The sequence below is a fragment of the Drosophila melanogaster genome, chromosome 2R (assembly GCF_000001215.4).
Source record: "Drosophila melanogaster chromosome 2R".
NCBI classification, from domain to species: domain Eukaryota; kingdom Metazoa; phylum Arthropoda; class Insecta; order Diptera; family Drosophilidae; genus Drosophila; species Drosophila melanogaster.
In genome coordinates, this window is record NT_033778.4 from 10,137,560 (window position 1) to 10,163,302 (window position 25,743).

The following is a 25,743-nucleotide window of genomic DNA, read 5'->3' on the forward strand; positions in this document are numbered from 1 at the left end:
GTTCAACTAGCAACCAAACAACAACTTTTGTATGTGATAGAAGCAATAAAGTGTTATCCACGAGTGGACTGTCAAAAAAAATGTGGTTACTTATTTAATAGGTTCCGAAATTTGCTTCCGAAATGGCTTCTATAAAATAGTATGTTGAACTAACTGCTAACTAGAATGTATCGATAGAAGCTTCCGATTTAGGAATTTAGTACATTTAACTTCTTTATTTGGCATTTTTTCAAAATTTTCATAGTATATGAAAATTGCTCCTATGGATTGCTCCTATATCACATTATTTATTTACATATATTTCATATGCTTTCTGGGTGAGTTGAAAAATTATTTTTTAAGATTGTGAATTTGGCACATGATTTGGCACATGATCGACAGCTTGGGAAGTGCACGGCGATTGTCAAATTTTACAATATATGGTAGAGCAATCCAATGGAATTTTCACCTATCGCGATGCGAGCGGATCTATCCAGCTGCAGCGCTTGGAAACAGTTCCATCCGGTGTCACTCTACTCGTGTACTGCAGTCCCTCGGTTTTCAAAGAAACTGTTTGCCAGGACAATGGACAGTTCTCGGTCCCACTGCCCATGCGCTGTTTAAGTCCAATGCAACCGGTGACCAAGCATATTCGCGATGGGGATTGTGCGGGGAACCTGTATGCCGTGGGATATACCATAGATGGCAAGGATCTGGAGCTGTATCGCACATGTTTCGATTGCGGGCAGGGAAGACTCGTGTACTCGCAGAGCGATGTCTACTACAAAACGTTTTGTGAGTAAATCACAAAGTTTGGCCTTTTGAACCCCTAGTATAGTGTAAGGAGTTATAGTTCCGAAGCGGCCATTTGTGGAGTTTGTGGCGGATGAGATGTTCAGTCCGCAGGAGGCTGCTGCCTACATGAAGTCCAACATCTATTTTGCGTTCAAATGCATTTACGGTGATGACCAGTCCTACTTGCAAAATGCCAACTACTTGGTGATTAATCGAGGACATATGGTGGCTTCCGCGGACTTCCTGTTCACGGACCAGATGGGCAGTACTTTCCGCTATCTGAATGTGGTGCCGCAATTCAAGTCAATTAACGATGGCAATTGGGAGAAAATTGAGAGATGGGTGCGCAGTCAGATCCCGAAGTCGTCCTATTTCCGGGTCAAGTCCGGCGGAATTGGCATCTTGACATTGCCAGACACCAGGGGCTTCCTTCAGTCGGCTTTCCTCGCCGGCTCCAAGATCCCGGTTCCCGAGTGGACCTACAAAGCGGTACGGGATGCCACCGGCAATGGGCTGTACGTATTCCTCACTTACAATAGTACCTTCCAAATGGAGAAGCCCCCGTGTCTGGCTATTTGTTACCCAGTTAATTGTCCCATTCACCTCCCGAATAACCCGAACGATGGCTACACCTTCTGTTGCGATCCCAAGCGGTTCCCATATTAAAGAAGGAGAAGCATTTATGCATATTTTATCTAGGTACTGCTCGAAAATAAACCCACGTAATAATCGTCGGCTAAATAATTCAGTATTTTTGCTCAACATACGCACATATGTAAGCTGAAAATTGCGAAAGTGCATCAACAAATGACATACACTGCACAAAAATCATATAAATTTCAATGAATATATATTTTACATCTCTTTATAAGGAGTGAAAATTAGAAAGAGTCAAATCAGACGGTCAAATAAAAAATCGTATTATTTTAAAATCATTACTTGATTTTATTAGTCATATTATGTTTTTGTCTTAATAATTTAATGATTAACCAACGATTAGGTCGTCTAATGACATTTTAAATGCCGTTCAGAAGCCTTATAAACACTTGAACGAATCAATTAATCTTAAGTTCTGGAAAAATCTGGACGTGAAATGAGCAAAGGAGTAGAAATCTTTTACAAGGGCCAGAAGGCATTCTTGAACATCCTCTCGTTGTGGCCTCAGATAGAACGCCGGTGGAGAATCATCCACCAGGTGAACTATGTCCACGTAATTGTGTTTTGGGTGCTGCTCTTTGATCTCCTCTTGGTGCTCCATGTGATGGCTAATTTGAGCTACATGTCCGAGGTTGTGAAAGCCATCTTTATCCTGGCCACCAGTGCAGGGCACACCACCAAGCTGCTGTCCATAAAGGCGAACAATGTGCAGATGGAGGAGCTCTTTAGGAGATTGGATAACGAAGAGTTCCGTCCTAGAGGCGCCAACGAAGAGTTGATCTTTGCAGCAGCCTGTGAAAGAAGTAGGAAGCTTCGGGACTTCTATGGAGCGCTTTCGTTTGCCGCCTTGAGCATGATTCTCATACCCCAGTTCGCCTTGGACTGGTCCCACCTTCCGCTCAAAACATACAATCCGCTTGGCGAGAATACCGGCTCACCTGCTTATTGGCTCCTCTACTGCTATCAGTGTCTGGCCTTGTCCGTATCCTGCATCACCAACATAGGATTCGACTCACTCTGCTCCTCACTGTTCATCTTCCTCAAGTGCCAGCTGGACATTCTGGCCGTGCGACTGGACAAGATCGGTCGGTTAATCACTACTTCTGGTGGCACTGTGGAACAGCAACTTAAGGAAAATATCCGCTATCACATGACCATCGTTGAACTGTCGAAAACCGTGGAGCGTCTACTTTGCAAGCCGATTTCGGTGCAGATCTTCTGCTCGGTTTTGGTGCTGACTGCCAATTTCTATGCCATTGCTGTGGTGAGCTGTGAATTCGCAACAAGAAGACTATCATAAATGCTTTCTAGAAAAACAATGGTCTTAATTTGTTTTCCCTATATACATAATTGTAGTTATCTGACGAGAGGCTGGAGCTCTTTAAGTATGTGACCTATCAGGCGTGCATGTTGATTCAGATTTTTATATTGTGCTACTATGCCGGGTGGGTATTCCATATCCGAAATGCCTCCCCAGGCCAGTAATGAATTTCATCGTCAGTGAGGTAACCCAGCGCAGCCTGGACCTTCCGCACGAGCTGTACAAGACCTCCTGGGTGGACTGGGACTACAGGAGCCGAAGGATTGCGCTCCTCTTTATGCAACGCCTTCACTCGACCTTGAGGATTAGGACACTTAATCCAAGTCTTGGTTTTGACTTAATGCTCTTCAGCTCGGTGAGTTCTTTCCGTGTTTTGACTTTTTTGTGCACTGTAGCCAATTTCCATAATGAGGCTCATTAGCGAATTTAAGTTCGTGGCCTATAAAAGGCTTTCCTCGTGCGGTTCATGATGGAAAAGTGAAAATTGTCAGCATGTCTCAGCATCAGATGGTTACGGAGGACTTTTATAAGTACCAGGTGTGGTACTTCCAAATCCTTGGTGTTTGGCAGCTCCCCACTTGGGCCGCAGACCACCAGCGTCGTTTTCAGTCCATGAGGTTTGGCTTCATCCTGGTCATCCTGTTCATCATGCTGCTGCTTTTCTCCTTCGAAATGTTGAACAACATTTCCCAAGTTAGGGAGATCCTAAAGGTATTCTTCATGTTCGCCACGGAAATATCCTGCATGGCCAAATTATTGCATTTGAAGTTGAAGAGCCGCAAACTCGCTGGCTTGGTTGATGCGATGTTGTCCCCAGAGTTCGGCGTTAAAAGTGAACAGGAAATGCAGATGCTGGAATTGGATAGAGTGGCGGTTGTCCGCATGAGGAACTCCTACGGCATCATGTCCCTGGGCGCGGCTTCCCTGATCCTTATAGTTCCCTGTTTCGACAACTTTGGCGAGCTACCACTGGCCATGTTGGAGGTATGCAGCATCGAGGGATGGATCTGCTATTGGTCGCAGTACCTTTTCCACTCGATTTGCCTGCTGCCCACTTGTGTGCTGAATATAACCTACGACTCGGTGGCCTACTCGTTGCTCTGTTTCTTGAAGGTTCAGCTACAAATGCTGGTCCTGCGATTAGAAAAGTTGGGTCCTGTGATCGAACCCCAGGATAATGAGAAAATCGCAATGGAACTGCGTGAGTGTGCCGCCTACTACAACAGGATTGTTCGTTTCAAGGACCTGGTGGAGCTGTTCATAAAGGGGCCAGGATCTGTGCAGCTCATGTGTTCTGTTCTGGTGCTGGTGTCCAACCTGTACGACATGTCCACCATGTCCATTGCAAACGGCGATGCCATCTTTATGCTCAAGACCTGTATCTATCAGCTGGTGATGCTCTGGCAGATCTTCATCATTTGCTACGCCTCCAACGAGGTAACTGTCCAGAGCTCTAGGTTGTGTCACAGCATCTACAGCTCCCAATGGACGGGATGGAACAGGGCAAACCGCCGGATTGTCCTTCTCATGATGCAGCGCTTTAATTCCCCGATGCTCCTGAGCACCTTTAACCCCACCTTTGCTTTCAGCTTGGAGGCCTTTGGTTCTGTAGGGCAGCAGAAATTCCTTTATATATCATTTATTACTGGTTATGCTCTTCTCCTTTCAGATCGTCAACTGCTCCTACAGCTACTTCGCACTGCTGAAGCGCGTCAACAGTTAAATTTCGAAACACCGCAGCACCTAAAGATTTTCAAGCCGATTTTTAAAAGCACTCAAAACGTTATGCACGTACATTAAATGAAATTATTGTGTAGAAATTAGCAGTTGCTTATTATATAGTTCGAAAAACTAATTGTGTCTTCTTTCCTTGGGGTTTCCTAAATCTTTTATTTACTTTTTATGCCTATTTATTTTCACACTATTTTCAAATCGTGGTAACGGTTTTAGAAATCTGCGCAAGACAGTCACACTGCGGAAAATACCAGACAGCTGCTGGTACGGAAAGGTAACACTAAAAAACAAACCAGAAATGCCATAACGCCTACAATTTGCTGACGGACAAAGATTAAGATGTCGGAAAACGCGAAAAACAATAGCTGCCTGCATTGCAGCGTATTCAGTACGAAATACCAGTACCAGGAGATCTTCGATGAGTTTGGAATCGAACTGGGACTGCAGTCCCTGCTGTCCAGGCATTACCAGCTCGAAGTGTCGCCCGATCCGCAGAAGCAGCAACTCCTGTGCGAAGTGTGTGTCACCAATCTCATTCGCCTCTTTGACATCGATGAACTGGAAAGAGAACGGGAAGCTGCGAAGGATGCGGCCCAGGGCAAAGATTCCAAGGCAGAGGAGGACCCCATTATTATTACCGAGGTCCAGGCAACTCCACCAGCTGCGAAACCAGCCAAGAAAACAGTGCCTTCAAGGCCCCTGACTAAGGTTCTGCGACCAGTGCCCATTATTCCCACCCGGGAACCGAGTGCCCGGATAAGGAATAGAGCGGCTGCTGCTTCCAATGTAACGCCTGATACATCTAGATCTCCAGAGCCACCAGAGACGCCTTCCACCGAAGATGCTGTTTCCAAAAGTGAGCCAAAACTGGTTTCTAAAGTAGCAGATCAGGAACATTTTAGTGTGCTTATACAAAATATTCTGGACGAAGAGGAAGCTGTTGTTGAGGATGAGACCGCAGTGAAAGAGGAGTCCAGTGAAGCTGTCCAGGTCACAGAGGAAACAGAAGCCCCTGGCCAAATAGTCATCCTAAACAGCGAGGCTGTGACAGACACCAATCCGGATGAGAATGTTTACATATACGAGCATGAGGGTTTGTTTTAATTTTACCTTTTCCGTCCATTAAGTAACACTTAAATTGTTCTAGATGTTATGGATCCAAATTTGGACAATGTTAAGGTAAAACCCATAAGTTGTTCGTCTAGATTGGTAGCTCAAGCTGAGGAAAGTCAAAGCGATGATGACATCGACGAGGGAGAGACTAGCAATGTTGTTCTGTTTAACTTTGTGGACATCAAAGAGAGTGGGTATAATATCAAAAACTAAAAGGCAATCACAATTCTACATATCTTTACATTTACAGAGGATGAAGTTGATAATATTCCGGAGTACTTGGCCACCGTGGTGAAGACGAGCTTTGAAAAGCTGACATTTCAGTGGTGCACTGTGTGCAAGCACTGCTCTCTGAAATGTCCCACATTCGAGAGCCTTTTTAGTCACTTGTCAAAGGCACACAAAAGCCGGAGAGATGTCTACGAGTGTCCCATCGAAGGATGCAACAAGGAGTTGAAAGGTCGCAAATTCCTAGCCATGCATCTTGTTTTGTTGCACGCGCCAGTGGCTGAGTAATTATATTTACTAAAGGAAATATTTGTGTAATATATATGATGCTTGTATTACCTAGAATTCCGATCTACGGCAGCTGTCCGGAATGTAAATTGACGTTCTCCAACATTCTGCAGTACAACAAGCATTCTTGCGCGCATGTAATAAAAAAGAAGCGAGGTTTTCGCTCTTATTGTGAAATGTGTTCGCTGGAGTTTCCTTCCTGGAAGCGGTATGTTTATTCTCTCTAAAGTTAACCAAACCAATACTAATAATACTTATATTTCTTTACAGTTTTAATTTCCACAGCCAGTTTCACTTAGAAAAGCACAGACCAAGAGCTTGCTTCGTCTGTGACTATGCCACCACGAACATAGATGAACTTTTTCAGCATTTAAATTATTCTCATGAGCCAGTGGGCACCTTATTCTGCGACCTGTTAGTATTACAAATGCTTGTTAAGACATTTATATTAATTATTTATCCCCTAGTTGCGACCGCACTTTCCGGGACCCCTCCGTTTTTATGGAGCACAATAAGTCGCATGCCAATGTTAGCAGCACGACCTACTCTTGCAGCGAATGTATGGCCAACTTTGAGTCGCGGGGCCGGCTAAATGGACACATGGTAGGGCATGAATCTAAACATCAAATCCTTCGAATACGCTTTGTGGTACAGGAAGTAATTGAAATCCTTCTTTCAGAGAGCCATGCACGGCAGTGTAATAAGCTGTGAACTTTGTTCCCGGGAATTTGCCACCGAAGCTACTTACAATATTCACATGAAGAAGCATCTGATCATCGAAAAAGATGTGCACGTGTGCAGCACCTGCGGTCTATTAAGTGATAGCCGCGAAACCCTCCTAGCCCATGTAAATTCCGTGAAGACAGCCTGTTTTGGCTCGAAGATAGACGTGGAACTCCTACGGGATGCTTATGTGTGCGAGTACTGTTCCTCGTACTTCAAGGAAAAGGACTGTCTTCAAGCCCATCGCGATTCCGGGGTACATAAAGATGGAGTGTTTTTGTGTCAGCCCTGCGGCAAAGAATTCCCACATATGAAACTTTATCGCCATCACCTGCGCAACTATCAACAACTTCGATCGGACTCAACACATCGCAGGCTAGAAATATGTGTTTACTACATGTGCGACCAGGAAGTGAGTTGTCCTGCGTTTGGTCACAGAACGTTTGATCATAACATTATTTCCTCTCCTTTCAGAACTGCACAGAGTCTTACGTGAACTGGAACTCCTTGTACACACACAAGCGGCGCACACACGAATCCGCGAGCAAGCAGGCCGAGAAGAGTTCAAAGTCTGCCCAGGAATGGGTTTGCCAGTTTTGCTTAAAGGAATGCCGGTCAAAGATGTCCTTGTCTGTTCATGTGGCAAGGAGTCATAACAATGGTAAGTATGGTGTGCTTTATAATATGTTCTTCTTTTAATAAATAATTTTATATTTAAGACAACGTCACTTGTCCGTTATGCAATTCTTCGTACAAAAGCCATGATGCTCTGGCCAAGCACCATGCCTATTGGCATGAACCAATAGAGTGTCCTGAGTGCTTTAAAATCGTCAAAAACCGACGAAATTATGACACTCATGTCAATGTGGTGCATTCGAATAAGAAGCGCTATTCCTGCAGTGTCTGTCAAAAGGGCTTTTATCACAAGAGTGAAATGGAAGCTCATCAAAAGGTCAGTGCAGTAGACGGATCCACAAACGGTTCATATTAATAGCATATTTCCTGCAGCTTCATGGGCAGTCTTACAGCTGCGAACAGTGCAGTTTCACCACCAGGAACAAAAAGTCCCTTTCTGTTCATGTTCTTGGTCAGCACTACAAGCGATTCGCGTTCGAGTGCAACGTGTGTAAAAAGAGGTTTGGACGCAGTCAAGGATTGAAGACGCACATGCAGCGAGCCCATGGTGATAAATACACGTGCCGCGACTATTTCGACGGCGGCTGTGGACGGACTTTTGTAAACAGTTCCCAGTTGAATGTGCATGTCCGAAAGATTCACGATGGCATCATTTTGCTCCAGGAGGATGTGGTTGAGGAGGACGAATACATCACCGATGATGCGCCATCCACATCTAAAAAGCGCCGCCTAAATGAAAATAATGAGTTTATAGAGGAAGCAGATGGGGATGACATAGTGATGGAAGATGATGACGAGGAGGCGGACGATTTTATTGACGAGATACCAGATGAGGACACACAGAATTAAGGCTGGTACATTTCGGTAATGTAAGATTTGCTGCTAAAACAGATTTATTTAGTTTGATTTTCATTTGTTTGCTACCAATTAATTGAACACAAATGATGTCCCAAAATGACATTAATATGCATTCCATAGTATATAATATATAATTCTAGTGATAATGTAATGGCTACTTTAGCTAATTTCAATTGCAATTAACTAGCCAGAGTCTGGCGGAAGCAAATTTGATTTATTAAGCGTTGTAGTTTGGTCATTTAATTGCTGAAGATTGTGTGCGGAGCTTACCTGAAATTGTTATTAACTTGTTTTAAAAAGATTCTTAACGAAATGAAACAAATCTTCCAAGACTTACTGGGCTAATTGGTGTTATAACAATGGCGGTGCGCGTGGCACACTGCAGCAGCGCCGTGTCCTCGGTGGACTCATCACAGTCGCCATCGGCATCCGCGTCCACATCGACTTCTACGCCAATATCACTGTCGATCTCCCAAGTGGGGAAATGATCCATTTCACCCTCACAGTTAAGATCCTCCTCCTCGAAGTCCTCGTACTCATCGATTAATATAACTAAATGGGAGATAGTTTGTGTTTAGAATAATCTAACTTTTAAATGCTTTCACAACACGTATCATATTTTTTAAAATAAGAATTCTCTAATCTGTCGATATACATTTAATTCATAGTTATAAAAAGGAAATTAAAAAAATATAGAAACAAAAAAAGCCAATATAATGATTTAACGTTTTATTTATGTTCCCATTCGCTAGGCAAGTAGTCTAAAACTTTTACGAAAATAATACTATAAATAGAATAGATCTAATTTTTAGTTACTTGAACTATCTGGCGGCGTTGGCTTTGCACTGCTGTCCAGGGAATCAGCTCCCTCATCGGGTATAGTGATCCGTTGCTCCTGCTTGCTATACGGCTCCGATGTTGATCTATGAAGGCTGCAGGTTTTCGGATGTTTATACTGGTTATATGTAAATGTAAATATTTGTTTATTTCAGAACACACCTTAACGTAACACGTTTTTTGGTTCTATTCTCTAATTCAGTCATAAAAACATCATTGTGCTGCTGCTTCTCAGACCCCAACTGATATGAGTTAAGCACGGAAGACTGTACAAAGTGGTTAAATTTGCATCACATACTTCCAATGGAATTAATTAGACTGCGGTAATACCTTTGTATTGGTCGCTGTATGCTGCACATGCGGCGGCATGGGGGTTTGTGTGGCGATCGCATCGGTTGTGGTGGTAGGCGTTTGCGTGGCTGTCAGGGATCGCAGCTCGGAGCTGTCCGGCGCCGAGGGATTCAGCAAGGGTGTGGTGGTCACCTGCTCCGGATGGACACTGAGCGCCGCGGTCCGTTTCCACACGTCGATCATCGCCAGGTTGTGGGCGTGGTGCAGGGGCTTGTGGCTAGGACTAATGGAATGTATTTTGGGCTTGGCTGGCAGCGGAAGAGCCAGGAATCTATCACGATCCTCCATGTAAGCTTTAATCAGAATGTCTAGCTTCTCTTCGATATCAGCAACCTAATATAAGTCGGGGAAAATTAATTAACTATACCATTGTTTTAATGTTTTTCTTTTTAGATTGTAGCTCACCTGCCTCTCGACTTTAACCACGCGGGAGGCTAGGCTTATTTTGGATGCATATACATCCTTGGCCTTGGACCCTTGTTTGCCTAGGATTTGATCCAAGCTGCGCACAAGTTTTGTGTTAATTAATATAGGTTAAGAAATGGGAATTCGGGTATATTTCTTACCGCAAGTGTAGCATTTTAACGCGACCCAACAAGTCGACGTGACCTAAAATATACAAATCGTATTAAGAGAAGGTGGTACTAAAGGTTTATATATATTATAAGTATTTTAACTATCCCGTTTGTAATATATTGAAAAGTTTAAAAAAGAGTATCGTAATCGAAAAACCTGAGCTTAAGTTCTTTAAGACGCCCATAACGGCGTAAATGTAATTTTGTTACTGTTAAGTCGATTTTTTTTGTTCGTGTATCTAGATCTTAATTAATTACCGCTTACCGGCTGCGTACTGCTCCATGACGTCCTTGACGTCGTAGGGCTTCAAGGCCTCCTTGAATTTCCGCCGTGCCACAAAGTACTTGAGCTGTTGGATAGAAAGGTAGCCGAGTTTAAGATTAAACCCACAGTACAGGGTATCTCTGTAGTGCGAACCCTTCTCACCTTGCGTATGAACCTGATGGCGGTCTTGTGCCGGTTGGTTAGCTGCGTGCAGCGCGGCTCGTCCTCCTCATCTGCGGGCAATTTGTGAATCAGAGAGATTGGCTTGTGCGTTAGGTTTTGGTTGCTAGCTTCGCTTGTTGGTTATTGGTTTTTTGTTTTTTTTTTTTGGATATGGTTAATCAAGTCAACGTCAACGCAAATATACAACAACACATACAAAAGTACCGTTACACACACATATGGAACAATTAGTAAGTATACATGGATTATCATCGATATATAAGGATAGAGAGCTTAGTTAATTAGTTAGTAAATGCGAGGCCGTGGGATTCTCCAGCCCAGATACTGAAGCAAGCGTTGTGGTGTGAGGTGTCGCTGTGTGATGGAGGGGAATATGGATATTCAGGTGGGCCAGGTGTAACCAAATACCTACATCAACTACAAATCAAACCGGGCTAAGGATACTCTATTTGGGGGGGTGGACAGCATGCAACCCTAGCGCAGGCGAAGGAGATACTTTCGGAGATACGATTCTCTTGGTTAGCACGCACTTGCCACGTCGATGATTGGATTTGGTGAGCTGAATCCTGTCTCCAGAAAGTGCGATGCGGCCGCAAAAAACCGACCCGTACGACCACTTCCCGGGCTACCACTGGGACTGTCTGGCTTGACGGGCAGCGGCAAGGTGTTGCTCCGCTGGCAAGTGTCTTTGTGGACCTCATCCTCATCCCGGCCAGCTTCCAGATCCCGATCGTTGGCGGGAGCCACACGTGGATTGCGCAGCGAAAGCGTCGAGCCCAAGAAGTTTCCGTGCAGAAAGCCATAGAGCACAACCGGAATGGTTAGATTTCTCCGGGAGCCACCGGCTTTCGCCTGCTCCTCAGCCTGATCCCCTTCCCCTTCGCCATGCCCTCGACGATCCTGATCCCGATCCCGATTCCGATCAGGAAACTGGGCCAGGGAACCGGCGCTCGAGCTGAGCTTGCAGTTGGCCAGCGTCGCGGGCTGGCTGGCTAAGTTAAGTTAAGATTTCTGGATTATAGGACCCATTGGGAGGGGGGTAGTCGTGTTAGGCAACCAACCAACAAACAACATCAATTCAAAGTTCAATCAATCTTATCTCTGGGATGCATTGGATTCACAACATTGACACAACCACAACACTCAAATACAATATAGTATGATATAATAATCGATTTTATCATTGTTTTTTTTTTTTGAATATTCGTATTGTAGGACCTGGGGAAGAGGACCTTGTAGACTTACCGTCTGAATTTTTTATATTTTTTAAGCAAGTGGTTTCAGCAACTGAATCTTCGCTGAAACTTGGATTCATGGATTTGCCGTTTTGTACTACCTCTGTAAAATTTCAAATCAAACGTTAAACTCGACAATCGAAACTCCACTCATTGCGAATCGGAGCAGCGTTCTGTAACTGTAACTGGAATCGGATGCCAATATATATTGTATAGATATATATATATATATATATTGTATATTCATATCTGCGATTCGAGAGACACGGTACGATACACTCTTTATATGGGTCGTACAATATTGGAACATTTAATACGGTTGCGAGAAGAAATCAAAAGTTATGCGCCACAGTGAGAAATCAAAATATCCAACTTCTAAGAACAACAACGAAAAGGAAATCCTTTTGAGTGGTTAAATTTTTCAATTCGGATTTTAGTACGTTATTCACATTGTTTGTTGGTAAATTTAACGTAGTTTTTCTTGGGTTTATGATTTTTTATTTTAATGGATTTTCACGAGTAATGGCAGTATACTAATATCAAATATATAGCATTTTAGGTCTGTATTTTATAATAAATGCATATATTTTTTTGTAGTTAAGCCTAGTAGCATTGATTAAATGCTAATAAATTGACCCATAATCCATTTTCCTTACCCAAAACATTACTAATGGACTTGCAAAGACAATATATAACTGCAACATTTCAATTAACATTGATGCAAAAATGGCTAGTTTTGTTTTTTGTTTGATTAATGACTGGCTTATTGACAATTGTCCTAAGTGGAATTTATTGCAGAACGCTGCATGCATAACAAAATAAGTCGTTAGAAAGAGAAAAGTAAAATGTTTTCCAATTTCTGTTTCTTTCCTGTCCCTTTCTTTAGTATATAATTTATCTTGTGAATCAAAAAGTTGTGTCTGTGTAAATAGCAAAAGAAAACTTGGTCTTATCTATTATTATTTGCTCAACAATAAAGTTGAAAAAAAAAACATGCTTAGGCCGTTTAGTGCGTTCATTGTTTTAAGGAATCGGGAACTTTTTTTTTAGAAACCATATGGTCAACTGTTAAAAAATAATATAGTTGTTTATTTATAATTAAGTTCTATTGTTAGGGATGATCGTGCTCTAATCTTTTTGCTAATTTTGAAATATAGTTGTTATTTCGTTGTTAATTTTTCGATAAGTTAATATTTGCTAAGTTTCTCAATACTTTAAGATACCAGAAATATAATAAATATAATATAAAGTTTACTGAGACGTTGAAATATTAAAAATTAAGATTGTAAGACATGGATACAATAAATTCCTTAACTGCATTATTTTTAGGACTGAAAACCATATCAATTTAAAAAAAAAAGATCGCCTTATAGTCACGAAACGCACTTTGCCATCTTCAAAAGCTGTCAGTGTGTGTGTGTGCATGTGGGCTGTGTGCAAACAGAAATTCGCAATGGAATGGAAATGGGAAACATAAACGGAAATCGGAAGGAGCTGCCCGATTGCCCACCAACTTACCCAGATTCTCCACGGACGCATTGATGTCCCGGATGGTGCGGGTGTACCTCGTGGAGGCCCTCGACGAGCCCGGCGGCTTGGACACTCCGCCGCCGTCGCCGCCGCCCGGCGTCTGGATCGTCTGGCTCTTGTGCCTCCGGATGGTGGGCAGCCGGGCCACGAAGGACGTGTTGTGCTTGAAGCTGGATGACGCCCGTCTACGTCGAGGGGGGTGGGAACAGAAGGGGTAAGTCAACACTCAAATATTGGCACTTATCAGATGGATATGTATTCTTATAATAGAGAGATAGGTTATCTGGCAAATAGTTAACAGTACACGACTGTGGTTCACAGTTAAGGTGTGGGTGTGTAGCTGTGTGAGTGTGTGTGTAATTGCGCATACAACATATGTACATAGAGTGAGAATAAACAGAATTAAAATTTGCATTTCGGTGCTGAGGCAACAACATTGTATATCAATTCCAACATTTACAAGAGAGAGAAGTGAGGTGCTAAAAAGTCGAGGAGGTTCCGACTACTATCTACCCGTAACTCAAAAAGAAAGCATCGCCTTACTATGCTCTGTTTAATGGGTATTTTTGAGATACAACGTATTATTCATCTGCAAACACAGCTCGGTTGTGCCTAAGTGCTAACTATGATTCACCTTCCAAAAACTGGGTCTATTTTCCCATCTTCGTGACTCAAGCTAAAACATGAAATTCGCACGCCTAAAATTATTTAAGGAAAAATATTAAGATTCATAAATATTAAATTGTACAATAATTGGGTTGAGAGATCAATGTACCCGGGCTTTATATTAATTTATCACTCAATAAATTTGACTCATCACTACAAAAGAAACTGCTCACTATGCAATCTTTCGAAAATTTTTATAGATATAAATACTAAAATTTGAAAATTCTTTAGGCGATGCCTTCATTTTTGAAAGGCGGGACTGGGGGAAACGAGTCATCGAGGTGCTAGAAGAAAAACCTTACGAACTTAGGGAGGGAGTGAGTGGGTGGTTGTGGTGTCTTCATTTCGCATGGATTAAAGGGGTAAAAGGAGCAAGAGAGAGAATCGAATAAAAAGCTTTTCACTCATTTGGCTTCATTGAACTCACGTGTTAATTATAGATTATACACACAATTATATGCATTTTTATGGAGTTTTTGGGCGCGAGGCAGCAGAACACACAAAATGAGAATCAATTCGTATCATATTGATTAATCGTTTTCGGTCAATGGGGTAAGTTTAAAAAATTTAGCAAAAACGCCTTTGAATGCAGCGAAAGACAGAGATGGAAAGACGAGGCGACAGAGCGAGTGCGACAGAGAGGGAGATTGAGTCTGGTGCTGATGGTAGAAAAGCTGCGAATTAACTATATTTAATTTTTGATTTTAGATGTGGGAGCCATGTCTACGGATGTGGGTGCTTTTGGGGGCTGAGGAACACCGCCCGTACAAAATGATTGGCAGATTGCTTGAGTCTTTGCTTGGCTTGATTTTGATTGCTTTTTGTTACGGTTATCAACTTTTACCTATATTCAGTTATGTTTTTTAATAATCGCTCCCAGTTTTCAGAACTGAAAATGTTTACAAAAATTATATTATCTATGGGAATAAGTAAATTATATAGAACATAAGTATTTAATCGAGTGGACAGAAGAAAGACGGATAGAAAGACAGTCGGGTGGCTATAGTTGCATATGCTAAGTATCTCTATTTCTACCTATGAGTGTTTTAGTTTGATCAGTGTTATTGTTCTGTACACATTCAATTTCCAATTGAGCTCTACATGACAAGTTTCCAAAATTTAGCGCCTTTCTACGCGCTTCTCACAAGTTCTAGCTCGCCAGCTCGTAAACAAGTTTTTCTTTGGTTATAAACACCAATGCGAATAGTGTTTGTGTCAGTGTGCATGTGTTTGTGACTGTGTAAGTGTTTTATCGATACTGTACAGTACTCGTTGAACTTCTCTTCTGTAATATACCCCCAAAAGATACTTGAGTTTCATTCAAATGTTCCGCCCCACAAAGGATCAGTCGATATTAAGGCAATACATACGAAGCTGGCGGACTGGGCAGCGCCACCCGGTGGATGTTCCACGTAGCCACCGATACGGAATGCTCGTCGGCCGCATAGCATCTCCACACGGCCTGGATGAGAGTGGCCGCCGGCTGGCGACGGCGAATCATGTGCTTCTGCCGCTGCTGCTGCTGCACCTTCAGAGCAAATCCGCTGCCGAGGATGCCCTGGGAAAAAAGAAGGTATGAAGTGAAATTCGAATTTATGATCAACTGTGGCTGCGCTTCTATGATTGATCGATAAGAATAGTATAACAGCACTTCATTGTCAATCATAAATAGTGAGATAACATGTCTTTATCACTAGCCCTCGTATCAAAAAGTAATTAAAAATAGGTGGCACTATTAAAGCTATGTTTATTCGTAATCTAAAAGTGACTTACAGCTGGCAAAGCGAAAAAGGATATTCCCAGAAGGGCGCAGCAGGAGGCAATTAGCTTGCCCTGCCAGGTGATGGGCACCATGTCTCCATAGCCCACCGTGCAGAGTGTGATCTGGAATCGAAAGGATGGGCTAGCACTGTGATTATGTCATGGGATCCAAGGGACTCACCACACCCCACCAGAGGGCTTGGGCGAAATTGCTAAACTTATCATTGACGTCCTTCTCCCACATATAGACCAGGAATGATGCAAAGATTAGACCTAAGAACCCTATGTACATGGTTGTGATCAGTTCCTGCAAGTCAAAATATATATGTAGATAGGAAATCGTGTACGTTTTTAAAGATAAGGCATTTAATTAACTTTAAAGCATGTGTTATTTACGCAATTAAAGTGCACTTGTCATCCCGATAACGATAAGAAAGTGATCTTCTTAAGCACTCTAATCAAAGAGAACTTGAGCAAATACTTTCAAGGTGTAAACGTGGAAAACAAACTCACCTGTCTATGTGCGTATACAACCGAGCCGAGCAGCTTCCAGGTGCCGCCCCGCCGATCCATGCGCACCATCCGAAGGATCTGAAAGAACCGGAGGCCACGTAAAGCACTCGTGGCGAACACCTGGCCCGAGGTGCCCATTCCTAATACTACAATTGAGGCTAAAATGGTGACAATATCTGGAATGCACAAATATCATTCAGTTAGTGAAACTAATTTTTTTTTTTTGTTATTTACCTATAATACAGAATGGTCGCTTCACGAACTTCAGTCGACCCAGGCATCCCTGGTATCGCGATCGGCAGCCCGATGACCAGAGTCGAGCTCCAAACTCCATTGTGAACCAGATAACCACCAGGATCTCCATGCGGAACAGAATGTAGACGGCGTCCTCTTCGTACTCCTTGATGGTGGAAAACACACTGAGCGCCAGGCAGGTGAACACCATCAGGAATCTTTAGGAAATGAGCAATCACAAATTATTGTAATGTAAAGTAAATAAATACTTTTTTCTCTTATGGCATTCAATAATTTTTAGTGTAATAAAATCAACACTGCTTCTAAAGAAATTCACTTTTCTTACGTGAAGCTTGAACTAGATGCTATTATGAACACTTTAACAACGTTTTTTGCAGTGTACTTACACCATCACATGGTAGAAGATGGCGTGCAGGCCGCGCGGCCGCTCCAGGAAGTTGTAGAGGCGACTCTGGAGGCGCCGGTAGCGAACATCGCGGCGGGTGCCGCGGTTGTAGTTCAGCGGCTTTCCTAGGAGTGACATTCGCGGTTGCAGGATTCGTTCCGAGTTCGGCCTGCCCGGTCTACATTTCCTGCAAGTCCAGAAGTTTGAAAGTTTAGTATTTGAATTTGCTGCATTGTGGTAATCACTTAAGTTGCTATTATTTTTTCAAGTGTACCCCTTGTACCCCCTTATGTCGTAGAAGGCATAAATATCGTTGTCCGGATCCATTCTGATCTCATTCCACAACGCTGAGTTCTCGGAAAATCTCGGCAAATATTTTTGACACTTCGGACACGTCTGGCTCCAACGACGATTGAACCGCAACTCGATCGACGGGCGAGCGACGGCCGGTTAAAAAACCTTCCTTAACAACTAGACTTTCAAAACCCCATGTGTAAATTTTATTAATTATCTACATAAACAGTTTTTTCGTTCCACACACCTTGCATTTTTACGACAGCCCAAGTCTGCGTAGACCTCTATTTGATTTGTTTTAATAAATACCCCATATACCCAAGTATATTGCAGCTCGTCATCAGCAGAGCCCCATAAAATTTCGCGCATTTTAGCGACGGTTTCGTTTCGGCTCCCCATCGCCGTTGTGGGCGGGTCAGGTTCGCTTTAGTCACGATCTCTCGACTTTGTCTTTGCCCAACGTGCTGCCTATCGATCCTACGTCATTAACATTTGGCACTTGCCATACCCCAACAACCCAAATATGGGTGAGTTTTGGCAATTCATTCGGGGAGTGCTGGAAAACTACCAGCCGCTAATGGGAGCGTTTTACTTGGATATTGGTATTCGATTCTATAAGGGTTTCAGTGGTAGGATAAAATTAAGTACGGCACCTAAACAACAGATTTAAGGATCAGATACATCTCTCTCAAAAGTATTTATTAAAAATAGGGAAGATAAGATTTTGTTCAGATACTTTTAGCTTTCAAATATATGAATTACGAGACAATGATCGCTTAATAAGGAAATCTATATAAACTGCTTTTGTCATGATTATTGATCTATAAGAAAAGATCTTTCACAAGACACATAACAAGGAAACGCTCAACAAGAAAAGAATTCAAGCTTCTCATCTTGACCTTCTTGATAAATCAATAAATTAACTGTTCATAAACAGCTTTAGATGAAAGCAAAGCAAATAATCGTGATTTCACTGGCCAGAACGTGATAAATACCCGCTAAATGGTGAATATCATGTAGTTGTAATCAAAATAATAGTACGAGCATAGCATTTTATTTGAATATCACATAAATGTTAGTATAAGAATTATAACTTACATCTAAGATACCTATATATCAGATTCAAAATATTATAAAATGTTTAACATAAATATAATTTTTTTTTTAATTTTGTGAAAATATTAAATATTTTAGAGTTATTTAAATCGTTGACGAATTATTTACTAGACATTTCATCACTATTATTTTGAACACCAGTGTCCATAACAAAAATGTGTTAAGTGGACGTGTAACCATCATAGATACTTATTGTTCAGCTAATTGTATGTGGGAAGCGGGAGAGCCAGTTCTCAGGTCTCTTTTCCGGCAACTTTTCAAAGCTCCCCTCGAGCGAGATAATTGCAGTGCTGAAGTCAGCTATCGACAACGGGATCGCGAAAGCTCCCCACTATCCCCAATCCGTGGACGTGTGCCTGTGTTGGGGTGCTTCGAGTTCGCTCTATGAGTCATATCTTATCTTCCAGCGATCCCCAGCGCAAAGTGCTGCCCATCACCATAAAACGCGGAGAGTGGGTAAATTTTAAAATTGTTTAATGCATTCTTGCTTGTTTTTTTGATTTTTTGTTTTGTTTTTGTTTTGTTTTTTTTTGTGGTGGTTTGTATTTGTATTTTGTGTGTGGCTTAGGTTAGGCAGTAATAATTAAAATATACGATGTGGGTGCGCAGTAATGCTCGCTTGGCCATTTTCAGAACGTATGTACACAGGGGTTCGCTGCGGAGAACAGAACGGCACTAACAGTAGAGTAAAGTAAATGTAAATGATTCGTGTACAAGATCACAAGTTGTAGCACCAGGCGGGGGACGAAGGGCGGTTCGGGTTAATGGTAATCCTCTCCAGATACGGAAGCATGTAGCCCATACGTCGCGCCTCACTTCTTGGCATCGATGATGATCTCGTCGCCCGACTGGATGTTGTAGCTGTACAACTGCTTGTTGGGGTACCTCATCTCCTCCGGCCCGAATTCCTTGTAGTCCTGATCCAGATAGTAGAGGCGCATCTTGTTGGGCGCCAGACCCACCAGCTTCTCCAGCTTCACCTTCAAATCGTTGACGGTCAGATAGATGTCCACGAACCGGCTCTCGCTCACATCGTTGTAGGTGAACAGGACCTTGACCCGCTTGTCTGGTTTCAGGCTCACATTGACCAAGGGATCCAGCTTGCCGTGGATCTGCAGAAGCTCTTGGTAGCGCGCAGGCCGTTCCTCCTCCGGCTTGTCCATATAGTATCTGACAAAAGCTCGCTCCGAGTCGACGCGCTCATCGCTACTGATCTTGCCGCCTCCGTTGAGCATCTCCACGTTGGGCAGCCTGGCTATCAGGAGCTGCCTTCTCTCGTGCTCCGTGCACTCCAGACTTTCCCAGAGGGGCCAGTGTTTCACACGGAGGTTGCGTAGCTCGCTAAACTTGGCCAGCTCATCGATGGCCGCCCAGCTATCCAGTTGCGCGGAACTTAGGTTCAAAAGCCTCAGGCTGGGGAAGTATCTATGTGTCTCGCTGCTCTCCTCGGCCTGCAGCGATTTGATGGGACAGTCTGCCAGAACGAGGGCCTCGAGGTTGGGAAACAGCCGGCCCAGCCGGCAGATTTCCTGCCAGTGCTCGACGGGATTACCGGTGAAATGCAGGGTCTTTAGAGCAGGATGTGCTTTGGTGATTCGCCGCTCGGTTTCCTCTGGCGTTTCCGTTTCCTGCAGCCGCTGTTCCGCCTCCTCAGCATCGATCAGCACCTGCCTGTAGTTGTTCAGGCTGAGATGCAGTTCCTGGAGCACGGGCAAATTCTTCAGCAGGGTATCCACGCAGGCCCAGTCCAAGTAGGTGCCGTTCAGCACCAGGCTCTTCAGATTGATCGTGGGAGCCGTGGGCAACGTGCCGATCGGACTGGCCAGCTGGTTCTTGCTCAGGTTGAGGAACTCAATGCGCGGCATGTGCTCCAGTATGCTGAAGACCTCCGACCAGTCGCTCAGCTTGTTCTGGGCCAGATCCAGTTCCCTCACCCGCTGGCACTTCTCCCGGATGCTGTCGAAGTCCCCGGCCGAATCGATGTCACAGTCGTTGAGGACTAGCAAGGCTGGCACACTGGTCAGCGGGGATAGGCGGGGTATGAAGATGGAGAACTCCATGCGTCCGCCGCACTTGGTGACCGTAAAGTCATTGGGCAGGTCGCTTCGTTTGTGGAGTTCCGGTTGGTGGGCATTCTCGAATTCGCATTCTGCGAAGTACTTGCGCTCCAGCGCCTCCAAAAGGGAAGGCATAGCGAACTTGCACTTTTGATGATTACTTAGATGGGATTGGTTTTGGATCCCCCTATATTTATTCGGGCTTTACTTATTCTGCCCCCTATTGATTTTCCACTTTTCCGCGCTCATAGACTTTTCCCTGCCCCGTTCTGTGTTGGCTATGATGCAATTTTTCAGTTTTGCGCAGTTGCAGTCTTCATTGATTTTAAACAAATTATTGCGCACGTTTCGCGTTCGTTGTGTTTCTTGTTATTCCGTTAAATATTGCGCACTAATTCGAAGACTTTTTTGACTCCAACGTGCTTCGACTCGATGTTAAAAAGATCGTAACAAAGAAACCCAAAGTGCGTTGGTCTGGGCTGGTTTTTGGAGTGTATTTTTTTTGGGATCTCTGCGCCAGCTTAGATGCGTTTTCCCTTTGTTGTCGTTTTGTGTTTGTCGCTGCTGCTTAACCTTTGTCGCAGTGGCCAGCTTTTCCGCTTTTCAGCTATTCTGCTTTTCCGAATCACTCTCCGTCCGCTCGCAATGCCACCAAACGCTCAACTAACCACCGAGAACCGCGCCAACTCCTCGGCGGTCGGTGGTGCAGTCAGTCAGTGGCTATATGTGTCTGCGCGTGTGTGTGTATGGGTGAGTCGTGCGCTCGTGTTCGGATTCGGATTCTGGCCTGTTTAGTGCTTTTTGTGTGTAGGTCGCTCGACATGCGCACAGGGGCGGTTCGGGCCTGAACAGGGAGATTCTTGGGTATTCCGGACGAAAAAAGAAAATTTGTAGTACCACAGATGCGATAAGTTCTCGTCTGATGTGCGTCCGAATACCGATCAGACAAGAACTTACCGTTTAATTTTGATAGCCTACCGAAAACAAAAAAAAAAAGAAACCCTGAGGCGTTCTTCTCACGGCCCCCTATTACTAGGGTTGAAACAGCCAGCAAACATATATCAATGTGATTATTGAAATATATATGATATAATTCTTTTGTTTTGGTTGTCATAATTAAATACGCAAAAATGATGTAAACAATTTATACCTCATACAATTTGGAGCTTACAGAACTTTAAAAAAGATATATACGTTATGCCAGAACTACCAAATAAACGTAAGTTGGTCGTTCAGTTAAAACAAAGAACTGTCTAACGTTCTAACTCTATAGATTATAGAATATGAACGGTGGGCCCAATTTGGGGCGCTGCGTTCGTCCGCCCCACATGTAAATGATTTGACAGCGACCTTGCCGCCAAAAATAAATACGCTGTTTCAATTACGAAATTTTGTTTAAACTAAGACGGCAGAACAAATTATTTGTTTGGCTTGCTCTCGCTTATTTATTGGGGTTTTCGGCACAGGCCAGACCAAAGATAGACTGCTGTGGGGGTTGGGGAAATATTAAAAATAAATAAATACATTTACAATGACCTTGCTGTGTGCACTTGACAGGGGCCCTAGAAAATAGAGTGAAAAGAGTAAATAAACCAAAATTCCTTATACTGTCAATTTGGGCGCCCCAATTTTCCTCGTGGAAAGTGAGTGCGCCTCTGGCGGGCCATGATGAAAACCAGTTATAAAGTCAATGGTCATGCCACAGTGGGTACTCATTATGAGTGACAGGTTGCCAATTGCGATTACGCGTGACAGTTGCAATTGCAAATATCATGGGACTGTGCAAATAAATAGATTAAATAGATTGATTTAAATTTCGTGCGACCTTGCAGCTCATAAAGTGCCGTTACGTTGGGGGTGGATTGTTGCATGCCAGGGGGTTCTACTTTAGAGCTAAAAAGGTGCGCAATAGATTCGAATGAGAACGAAGGGAGGGGGTAGTGGTGGTGCAGTTGTAAGTGAGCGGGGCTCAGAGAGCGGGAGCGCAGAGCGCCCATTTACCAACAAAGCTCTCTCGCACTCAGCTGGGCTTTGTTGTCCCACGAAAACAAAGCAAAAAAAAAAAACAAGTCAAACAGCAGGGGGGCGAGGAAGTCAGCACTCACATGTTTGTTTGCATTACGGTGCTTCAGCGGACAACAAAAATTACGCAGCATTGCGCTGGAGCTTTGCCAGCCACCAGCTGATTGTGTTTGGGCAGGAAAGCTCCCCACGCTCTCCACCATGCCCCTCCGCATAAACACCACCTTCAGTTCGGATCCCAAAAAAGCTTTTGCGCCATGTGCAACACCAATCCCCAAACAAAGAGCAAACAGATGGCAGCACTGTGTCCGCTCTTTTGTGCTTTCCTTTGTCATTGGGGGTGTTATGGTCTGAGTTGTTGTAACGCCGTCACCAAATCGAAGGTTTCGCCACACAGTGTGGCCTCAGTAGAGATAACCAGTCAGTTAATATAGGGATTTAAAAATTTTAAAAAATGTTTTCGAAAGATAAGGCCTTTCTTTACACAAATAGTAAAAAATTAAATATGTTTATGATATCGTTTTTGGTCATCATTTGTGTAATAAGTGCCCCATTATCATTATGATGATTTTAAAATTATTCAAATGTTGTTTTATAACTACATATATAGACATCTTACCATAAGGTGAAATCTAACAATTATATGCAGAAGGCAGAACTAGCACAAAGTAAAGTTAACTAAAGTGGAGGCAAAGCATTTTCAAATTAGCTCTCGAACTGATATTCGTATGTAAATAAAATTCACTGAGTTTCGCTTTACAGAATTCGGATTCATGTGTTTTTTTCTGTTGTGCACACTACAGTTCCGCATGACTGGAGACAATTTGCGAATATTTCACTGTTTAGACTGCCATAAATATGGGTGCTAGATAAAAGTGTTTGTACACACATGCAAGCTAATATTCCGGATTGACAGCCAGTTGTAAATTGGTCAATGTCTGAGGAGGGTTCAATCAGTTTCCAGTAATATTTCACTTTCCATTCTTTGCCTACTGTCCTTGTATGATCAGAATTTCGGTAATATGAGAAATGGAAAAGTCAAAATTGTTGACAGCTTGAAAAAATGAGTGTGAATTATAAACTATCTTGCAAATTTAAATAAAATAGGTTACGTGGGTATTTATGATTGAAGTACAAATTAAAGAAATTGATGTATATTTCACATTTTACCTGTCAAGGCTGCTAAAATCATTACAATCTGTTGAAATTAAAAATGGGTCATTCAAAATCTGCCTAAAAATGCAGCTACTTTAAAGAAAACTTAAATAAGTACTAGCTATATTCGATTGTTTTCCAGAAAAACCTAAAAAAATAGATTTTCATCTAGATTTAATCAAGTTTTATTTGAAGTTTCTTCCCATAGGAAGAACTTAGAAGAAACTTAGAGCATTGATATAAATTTTTGAAATATTTTATTATAAATATATAATTAAATATAGGCATAGGTAGAAAGTTCACACTTTAAATATAAATAAAAACATTTAACAAACTTTGCCACCTAACAGCATAAACAGCTTCGGTGGCATTTACTGACCATTCCTATACTATTCGCTTTATGGGGCTCTTAACCCCAGAAGTCAATCACTTAAGTAGGCCTGAACCTGTGCTATATAGCCAAGATGAGGACTTGTTGTGTTTGCATATATCAAGTCATCAATTATGTCGACGACCCACATCGCAGCGATTTCTTTTTTTTTTTTGTATACGTGGCCAATTCCTTGCCACTAAGCAATGCGTCTATATTTAACAAAATCGTTGGGACTTTTGCGCTTAGACTTGTTGGCGTTTTCGCGATGTGCGATATTGCATAGTTTGAAAATATTTTCGTTAGGGTTCGCCAGCGAAAGCAGAGCAACAAATAAGTCATTTGTCAATAGAATTTTCATTTCACTTGACTCTTTCGCCCCAGCGGCCATAATTCAGTCCAGTCCTCTGGGCCACAGGTCATTTTGCCCATCAACGTCGTATATATGTATTTCCTATCATATATCACATATCATGCATCATGTATATCAGCTAAATTTATTATTTGCTGATCTATATGCGCATTGATTTGCCTTTATTGGGGTTTGCTCGTGAAGATGGATGCGTTTGAGGTAATTAGGAATTTTCTCTTGCTTCTCAGCGATATAAATATTGCTTTTATGGCCACAAAAGCGCTGGCTCTTGTTTACACATGGGATCGGCACAAAGGCCTGGTATAATCCAGCCCATTGAATTTTCAAATCGATTGCGTCAATTAATGCAGAAACTAGACGAGTTGTTGTGGGCCGGTCGTAAAGTTTCTAAAATTTGTGCTGGTGTCTGCAGTGTTTAACGACTTTAAAGCGAATGGCACACAACCTCAGCAGCAATGGCAGCGTAAACAATGACACGAAATGGCACAATTTCCCCCGGCAACATCTTTATTTTTCATCTCCTTTGTCTCTTTCAGAGTCTAGACGGAATTTTGAATTATTGCACGATACCCAGTGTCAACAGCATCCACTCTCTCTGCTTCGCAGTAAATGGGTCTGGCTAACCTTGCGTATGAGTAATTTCATTATGATTAGCCGCCATGTGCTGCATTTCAAATGAGGAACCACTGTTCGGATGGAGGATACTTAGCGATACGACAAACAAGTGGTTTAGTATAACCATTAAAATGCTGTTTTTGAATATAGTCTTGTAACGCCGCTAGGTGGAGCTTGAGTGCAATGATTGGGTATCTGATATTCGAGGCACTCGAAATAACTTATGGCGGGACTTTGCTCGTAAATTCTATCAGAAAATAGCAAAAGGAGTGGTAAAAATAGTGTGCATTCCTGATAAGAGCAAACAAATATAATGATTGATTGAACCCTACTGCTGACAAGTCAATATACATACACTGCGATACCTTCGATTAGCAATTTTTGATTCCATTTTATTGTTGTGGTTGTTATGATCTGCTTTTTCACGCTCGGCCAATTTGAGTGTTGGACCTCGAGAGGTGGGTCACGGGGTGCTTTATGGCAGGGAATGTCAGTCAAGTGGCAGCGTTAATTTAATATGCGACATTTGCACTTTTCGGTCACACACCCCACACTTGGGACCCCTGGACTTGGGTTCATCGGTTACGCTATCGCCGGCGGTGTCATGTTCTGGAAACTCGGAGAACAGGGAAAACTCGATGCCACGGAGGTTTTTCCTGGGAAGGTGTCTCTGCGGTCTGGCCCTCCAGCTGCAGCAGCAGATTGTGTTGGCAGCGCCAAAGTTCAATTTAAGCAATGCACTTTCTGCACTTTCGCCGGTTTCGCCAACTGGGGAAATTGTGGGGCTGCGGCGGGAAGGGTCAGTGGGTGGGTCTGGTATATTGCTCATCGTTTGTCATCGTGACAATGATGG

The 25,743-nt window shown here is 42.9% G+C and overlaps 5 protein-coding genes and 2 non-coding genes across 20 annotated transcripts in view; 4 read left to right on the top strand and 3 right to left on the bottom strand.

The window, feature by feature from the left end:
* The first annotated feature begins 96 nt into the window (after positions 1–96).
* CG12917 (uncharacterized protein) lies at positions 97–1,708 on the top strand. The gene is made up of 3 exons (NM_136714.3): positions 97–317; positions 382–774; positions 833–1,708. The coding sequence occupies exons 1-3, from the start codon at positions 248–250 to the stop codon at positions 1,438–1,440; spliced, it is 1,071 nt and encodes a 356-aa protein (NP_610558.2). The 5' UTR covers positions 97–247; the 3' UTR covers positions 1,441–1,708.
* asRNA:CR43467 (antisense RNA:CR43467) lies at positions 1,703–4,515 on the bottom strand. 2 transcript variants are annotated; one of them, NR_048080.1, is made up of 1 exon: positions 1,703–4,515. The 2 variants fall into 2 exon arrangements; NR_048081.1 differs by having other exon boundaries at positions 1,703–3,095.
* On the top strand, positions 1,705–4,515 carry Or46a (Odorant receptor 46a; the record flags this gene model as incomplete). 2 transcript variants are annotated; one of them, NM_206072.2, is made up of 4 exons in its annotated part: positions 1,705–2,695; positions 2,788–2,876; positions 2,933–3,107; positions 4,422–4,515. In NM_206072.2, the coding sequence occupies 4 exons, from the start codon at positions 1,868–1,870 to the stop codon at positions 4,473–4,475; spliced, it is 1,146 nt and encodes a 381-aa protein (NP_995794.1). In that variant the 3' UTR covers positions 4,476–4,515. The 2 variants fall into 2 exon arrangements, with proteins under 2 accessions (NP_995794.1, NP_995793.1); NM_206071.2 differs by lacking the exons at positions 1,705–2,695; positions 2,788–2,876; positions 2,933–3,107 and adding an exon at positions 3,260–4,360.
* Positions 4,516–4,778: 263 nt separating this feature from the next.
* Positions 4,779–8,647, top strand: CG18011 (uncharacterized protein). The gene is made up of 10 exons (NM_136715.4): positions 4,779–5,579; positions 5,634–5,789; positions 5,850–6,111; positions 6,171–6,323; positions 6,386–6,529; positions 6,583–6,718; positions 6,795–7,250; positions 7,313–7,499; positions 7,558–7,790; positions 7,847–8,647. The coding sequence occupies exons 1-10, from the start codon at positions 4,826–4,828 to the stop codon at positions 8,321–8,323; spliced, it is 2,958 nt and encodes a 985-aa protein (NP_610559.1). The 5' UTR covers positions 4,779–4,825; the 3' UTR covers positions 8,324–8,647.
* The window catches only part of KCNQ (KCNQ potassium channel), a 46,498-nt gene continuing 29,092 nt past the window's right edge, over positions 8,338–25,743 (bottom strand). The window contains exons 1-19 of one of the 9 annotated variants that reach the window (NM_176120.5): positions 17,163–17,318; positions 16,890–17,075; positions 16,483–16,700; positions 16,249–16,424; positions 15,917–16,042; positions 15,748–15,858; positions 15,345–15,532; positions 13,297–13,493; positions 11,789–11,881; positions 11,074–11,535; positions 10,523–10,593; positions 10,361–10,445; positions 10,087–10,129; positions 9,926–10,022; positions 9,500–9,853; positions 9,332–9,435; positions 9,149–9,264; positions 8,670–8,884; positions 8,338–8,602 (exon numbers count right to left, since the gene is read on the bottom strand). In NM_176120.5, the coding sequence (NP_788300.3) occupies positions 8,516–8,602; positions 8,670–8,884; positions 9,149–9,264; positions 9,332–9,435; positions 9,500–9,853; positions 9,926–10,022; positions 10,087–10,129; positions 10,361–10,445; positions 10,523–10,593; positions 11,074–11,535; positions 11,789–11,881; positions 13,297–13,493; positions 15,345–15,532; positions 15,748–15,858; positions 15,917–16,042; positions 16,249–16,424; positions 16,483–16,700; positions 16,890–17,075; positions 17,163–17,215 (2,982 nt within the window). In that variant the 5' untranslated portion in view covers positions 17,216–17,318 and the 3' untranslated portion in view covers positions 8,338–8,515. Of the gene's footprint in view, positions 8,603–8,669; positions 8,885–9,078; positions 9,288–9,331; positions 9,436–9,499; positions 9,854–9,925; positions 10,023–10,086; positions 10,130–10,360; positions 10,446–10,522; positions 10,651–11,073; positions 11,536–11,788; positions 11,882–13,296; positions 13,494–14,818; positions 14,864–15,344; positions 15,533–15,747; positions 15,859–15,916; positions 16,043–16,248; positions 16,425–16,482; positions 16,701–16,889; positions 17,076–17,162; positions 17,319–25,743 lie in introns of those variants that run through there. The other 8 variants (NM_001273921.1, NM_001273920.1, NM_001273919.1 and 5 more) reach the window with 8 other exon arrangements.
* asRNA:CR45133 (antisense RNA:CR45133) lies at positions 15,158–16,786 on the top strand. Of its 2 annotated transcripts, NR_124499.1 has the most exons (4): positions 15,158–15,214; positions 15,317–15,547; positions 15,740–16,414; positions 16,494–16,786. The 2 variants fall into 2 exon arrangements; NR_124500.1 differs by lacking the exons at positions 15,158–15,214; positions 15,317–15,547 and having other exon boundaries at positions 16,251–16,414.
* mlt (mulet) lies at positions 18,357–21,372 on the bottom strand. Of its 3 annotated transcripts, none has more exons than NM_001273924.1 (1): positions 18,357–21,025. In NM_001273924.1, the coding sequence occupies exon 1, from the start codon at positions 20,488–20,490 to the stop codon at positions 19,111–19,113; it is 1,380 nt and encodes a 459-aa protein (NP_001260853.1). In that variant the 5' UTR covers positions 20,491–21,025; the 3' UTR covers positions 18,357–19,110. The 3 variants fall into 3 exon arrangements, with proteins under 3 accessions (NP_001260853.1, NP_724901.1, NP_610562.1); NM_165754.2 differs by having other exon boundaries at positions 18,831–21,372; NM_136718.3 differs by having other exon boundaries at positions 18,831–21,025.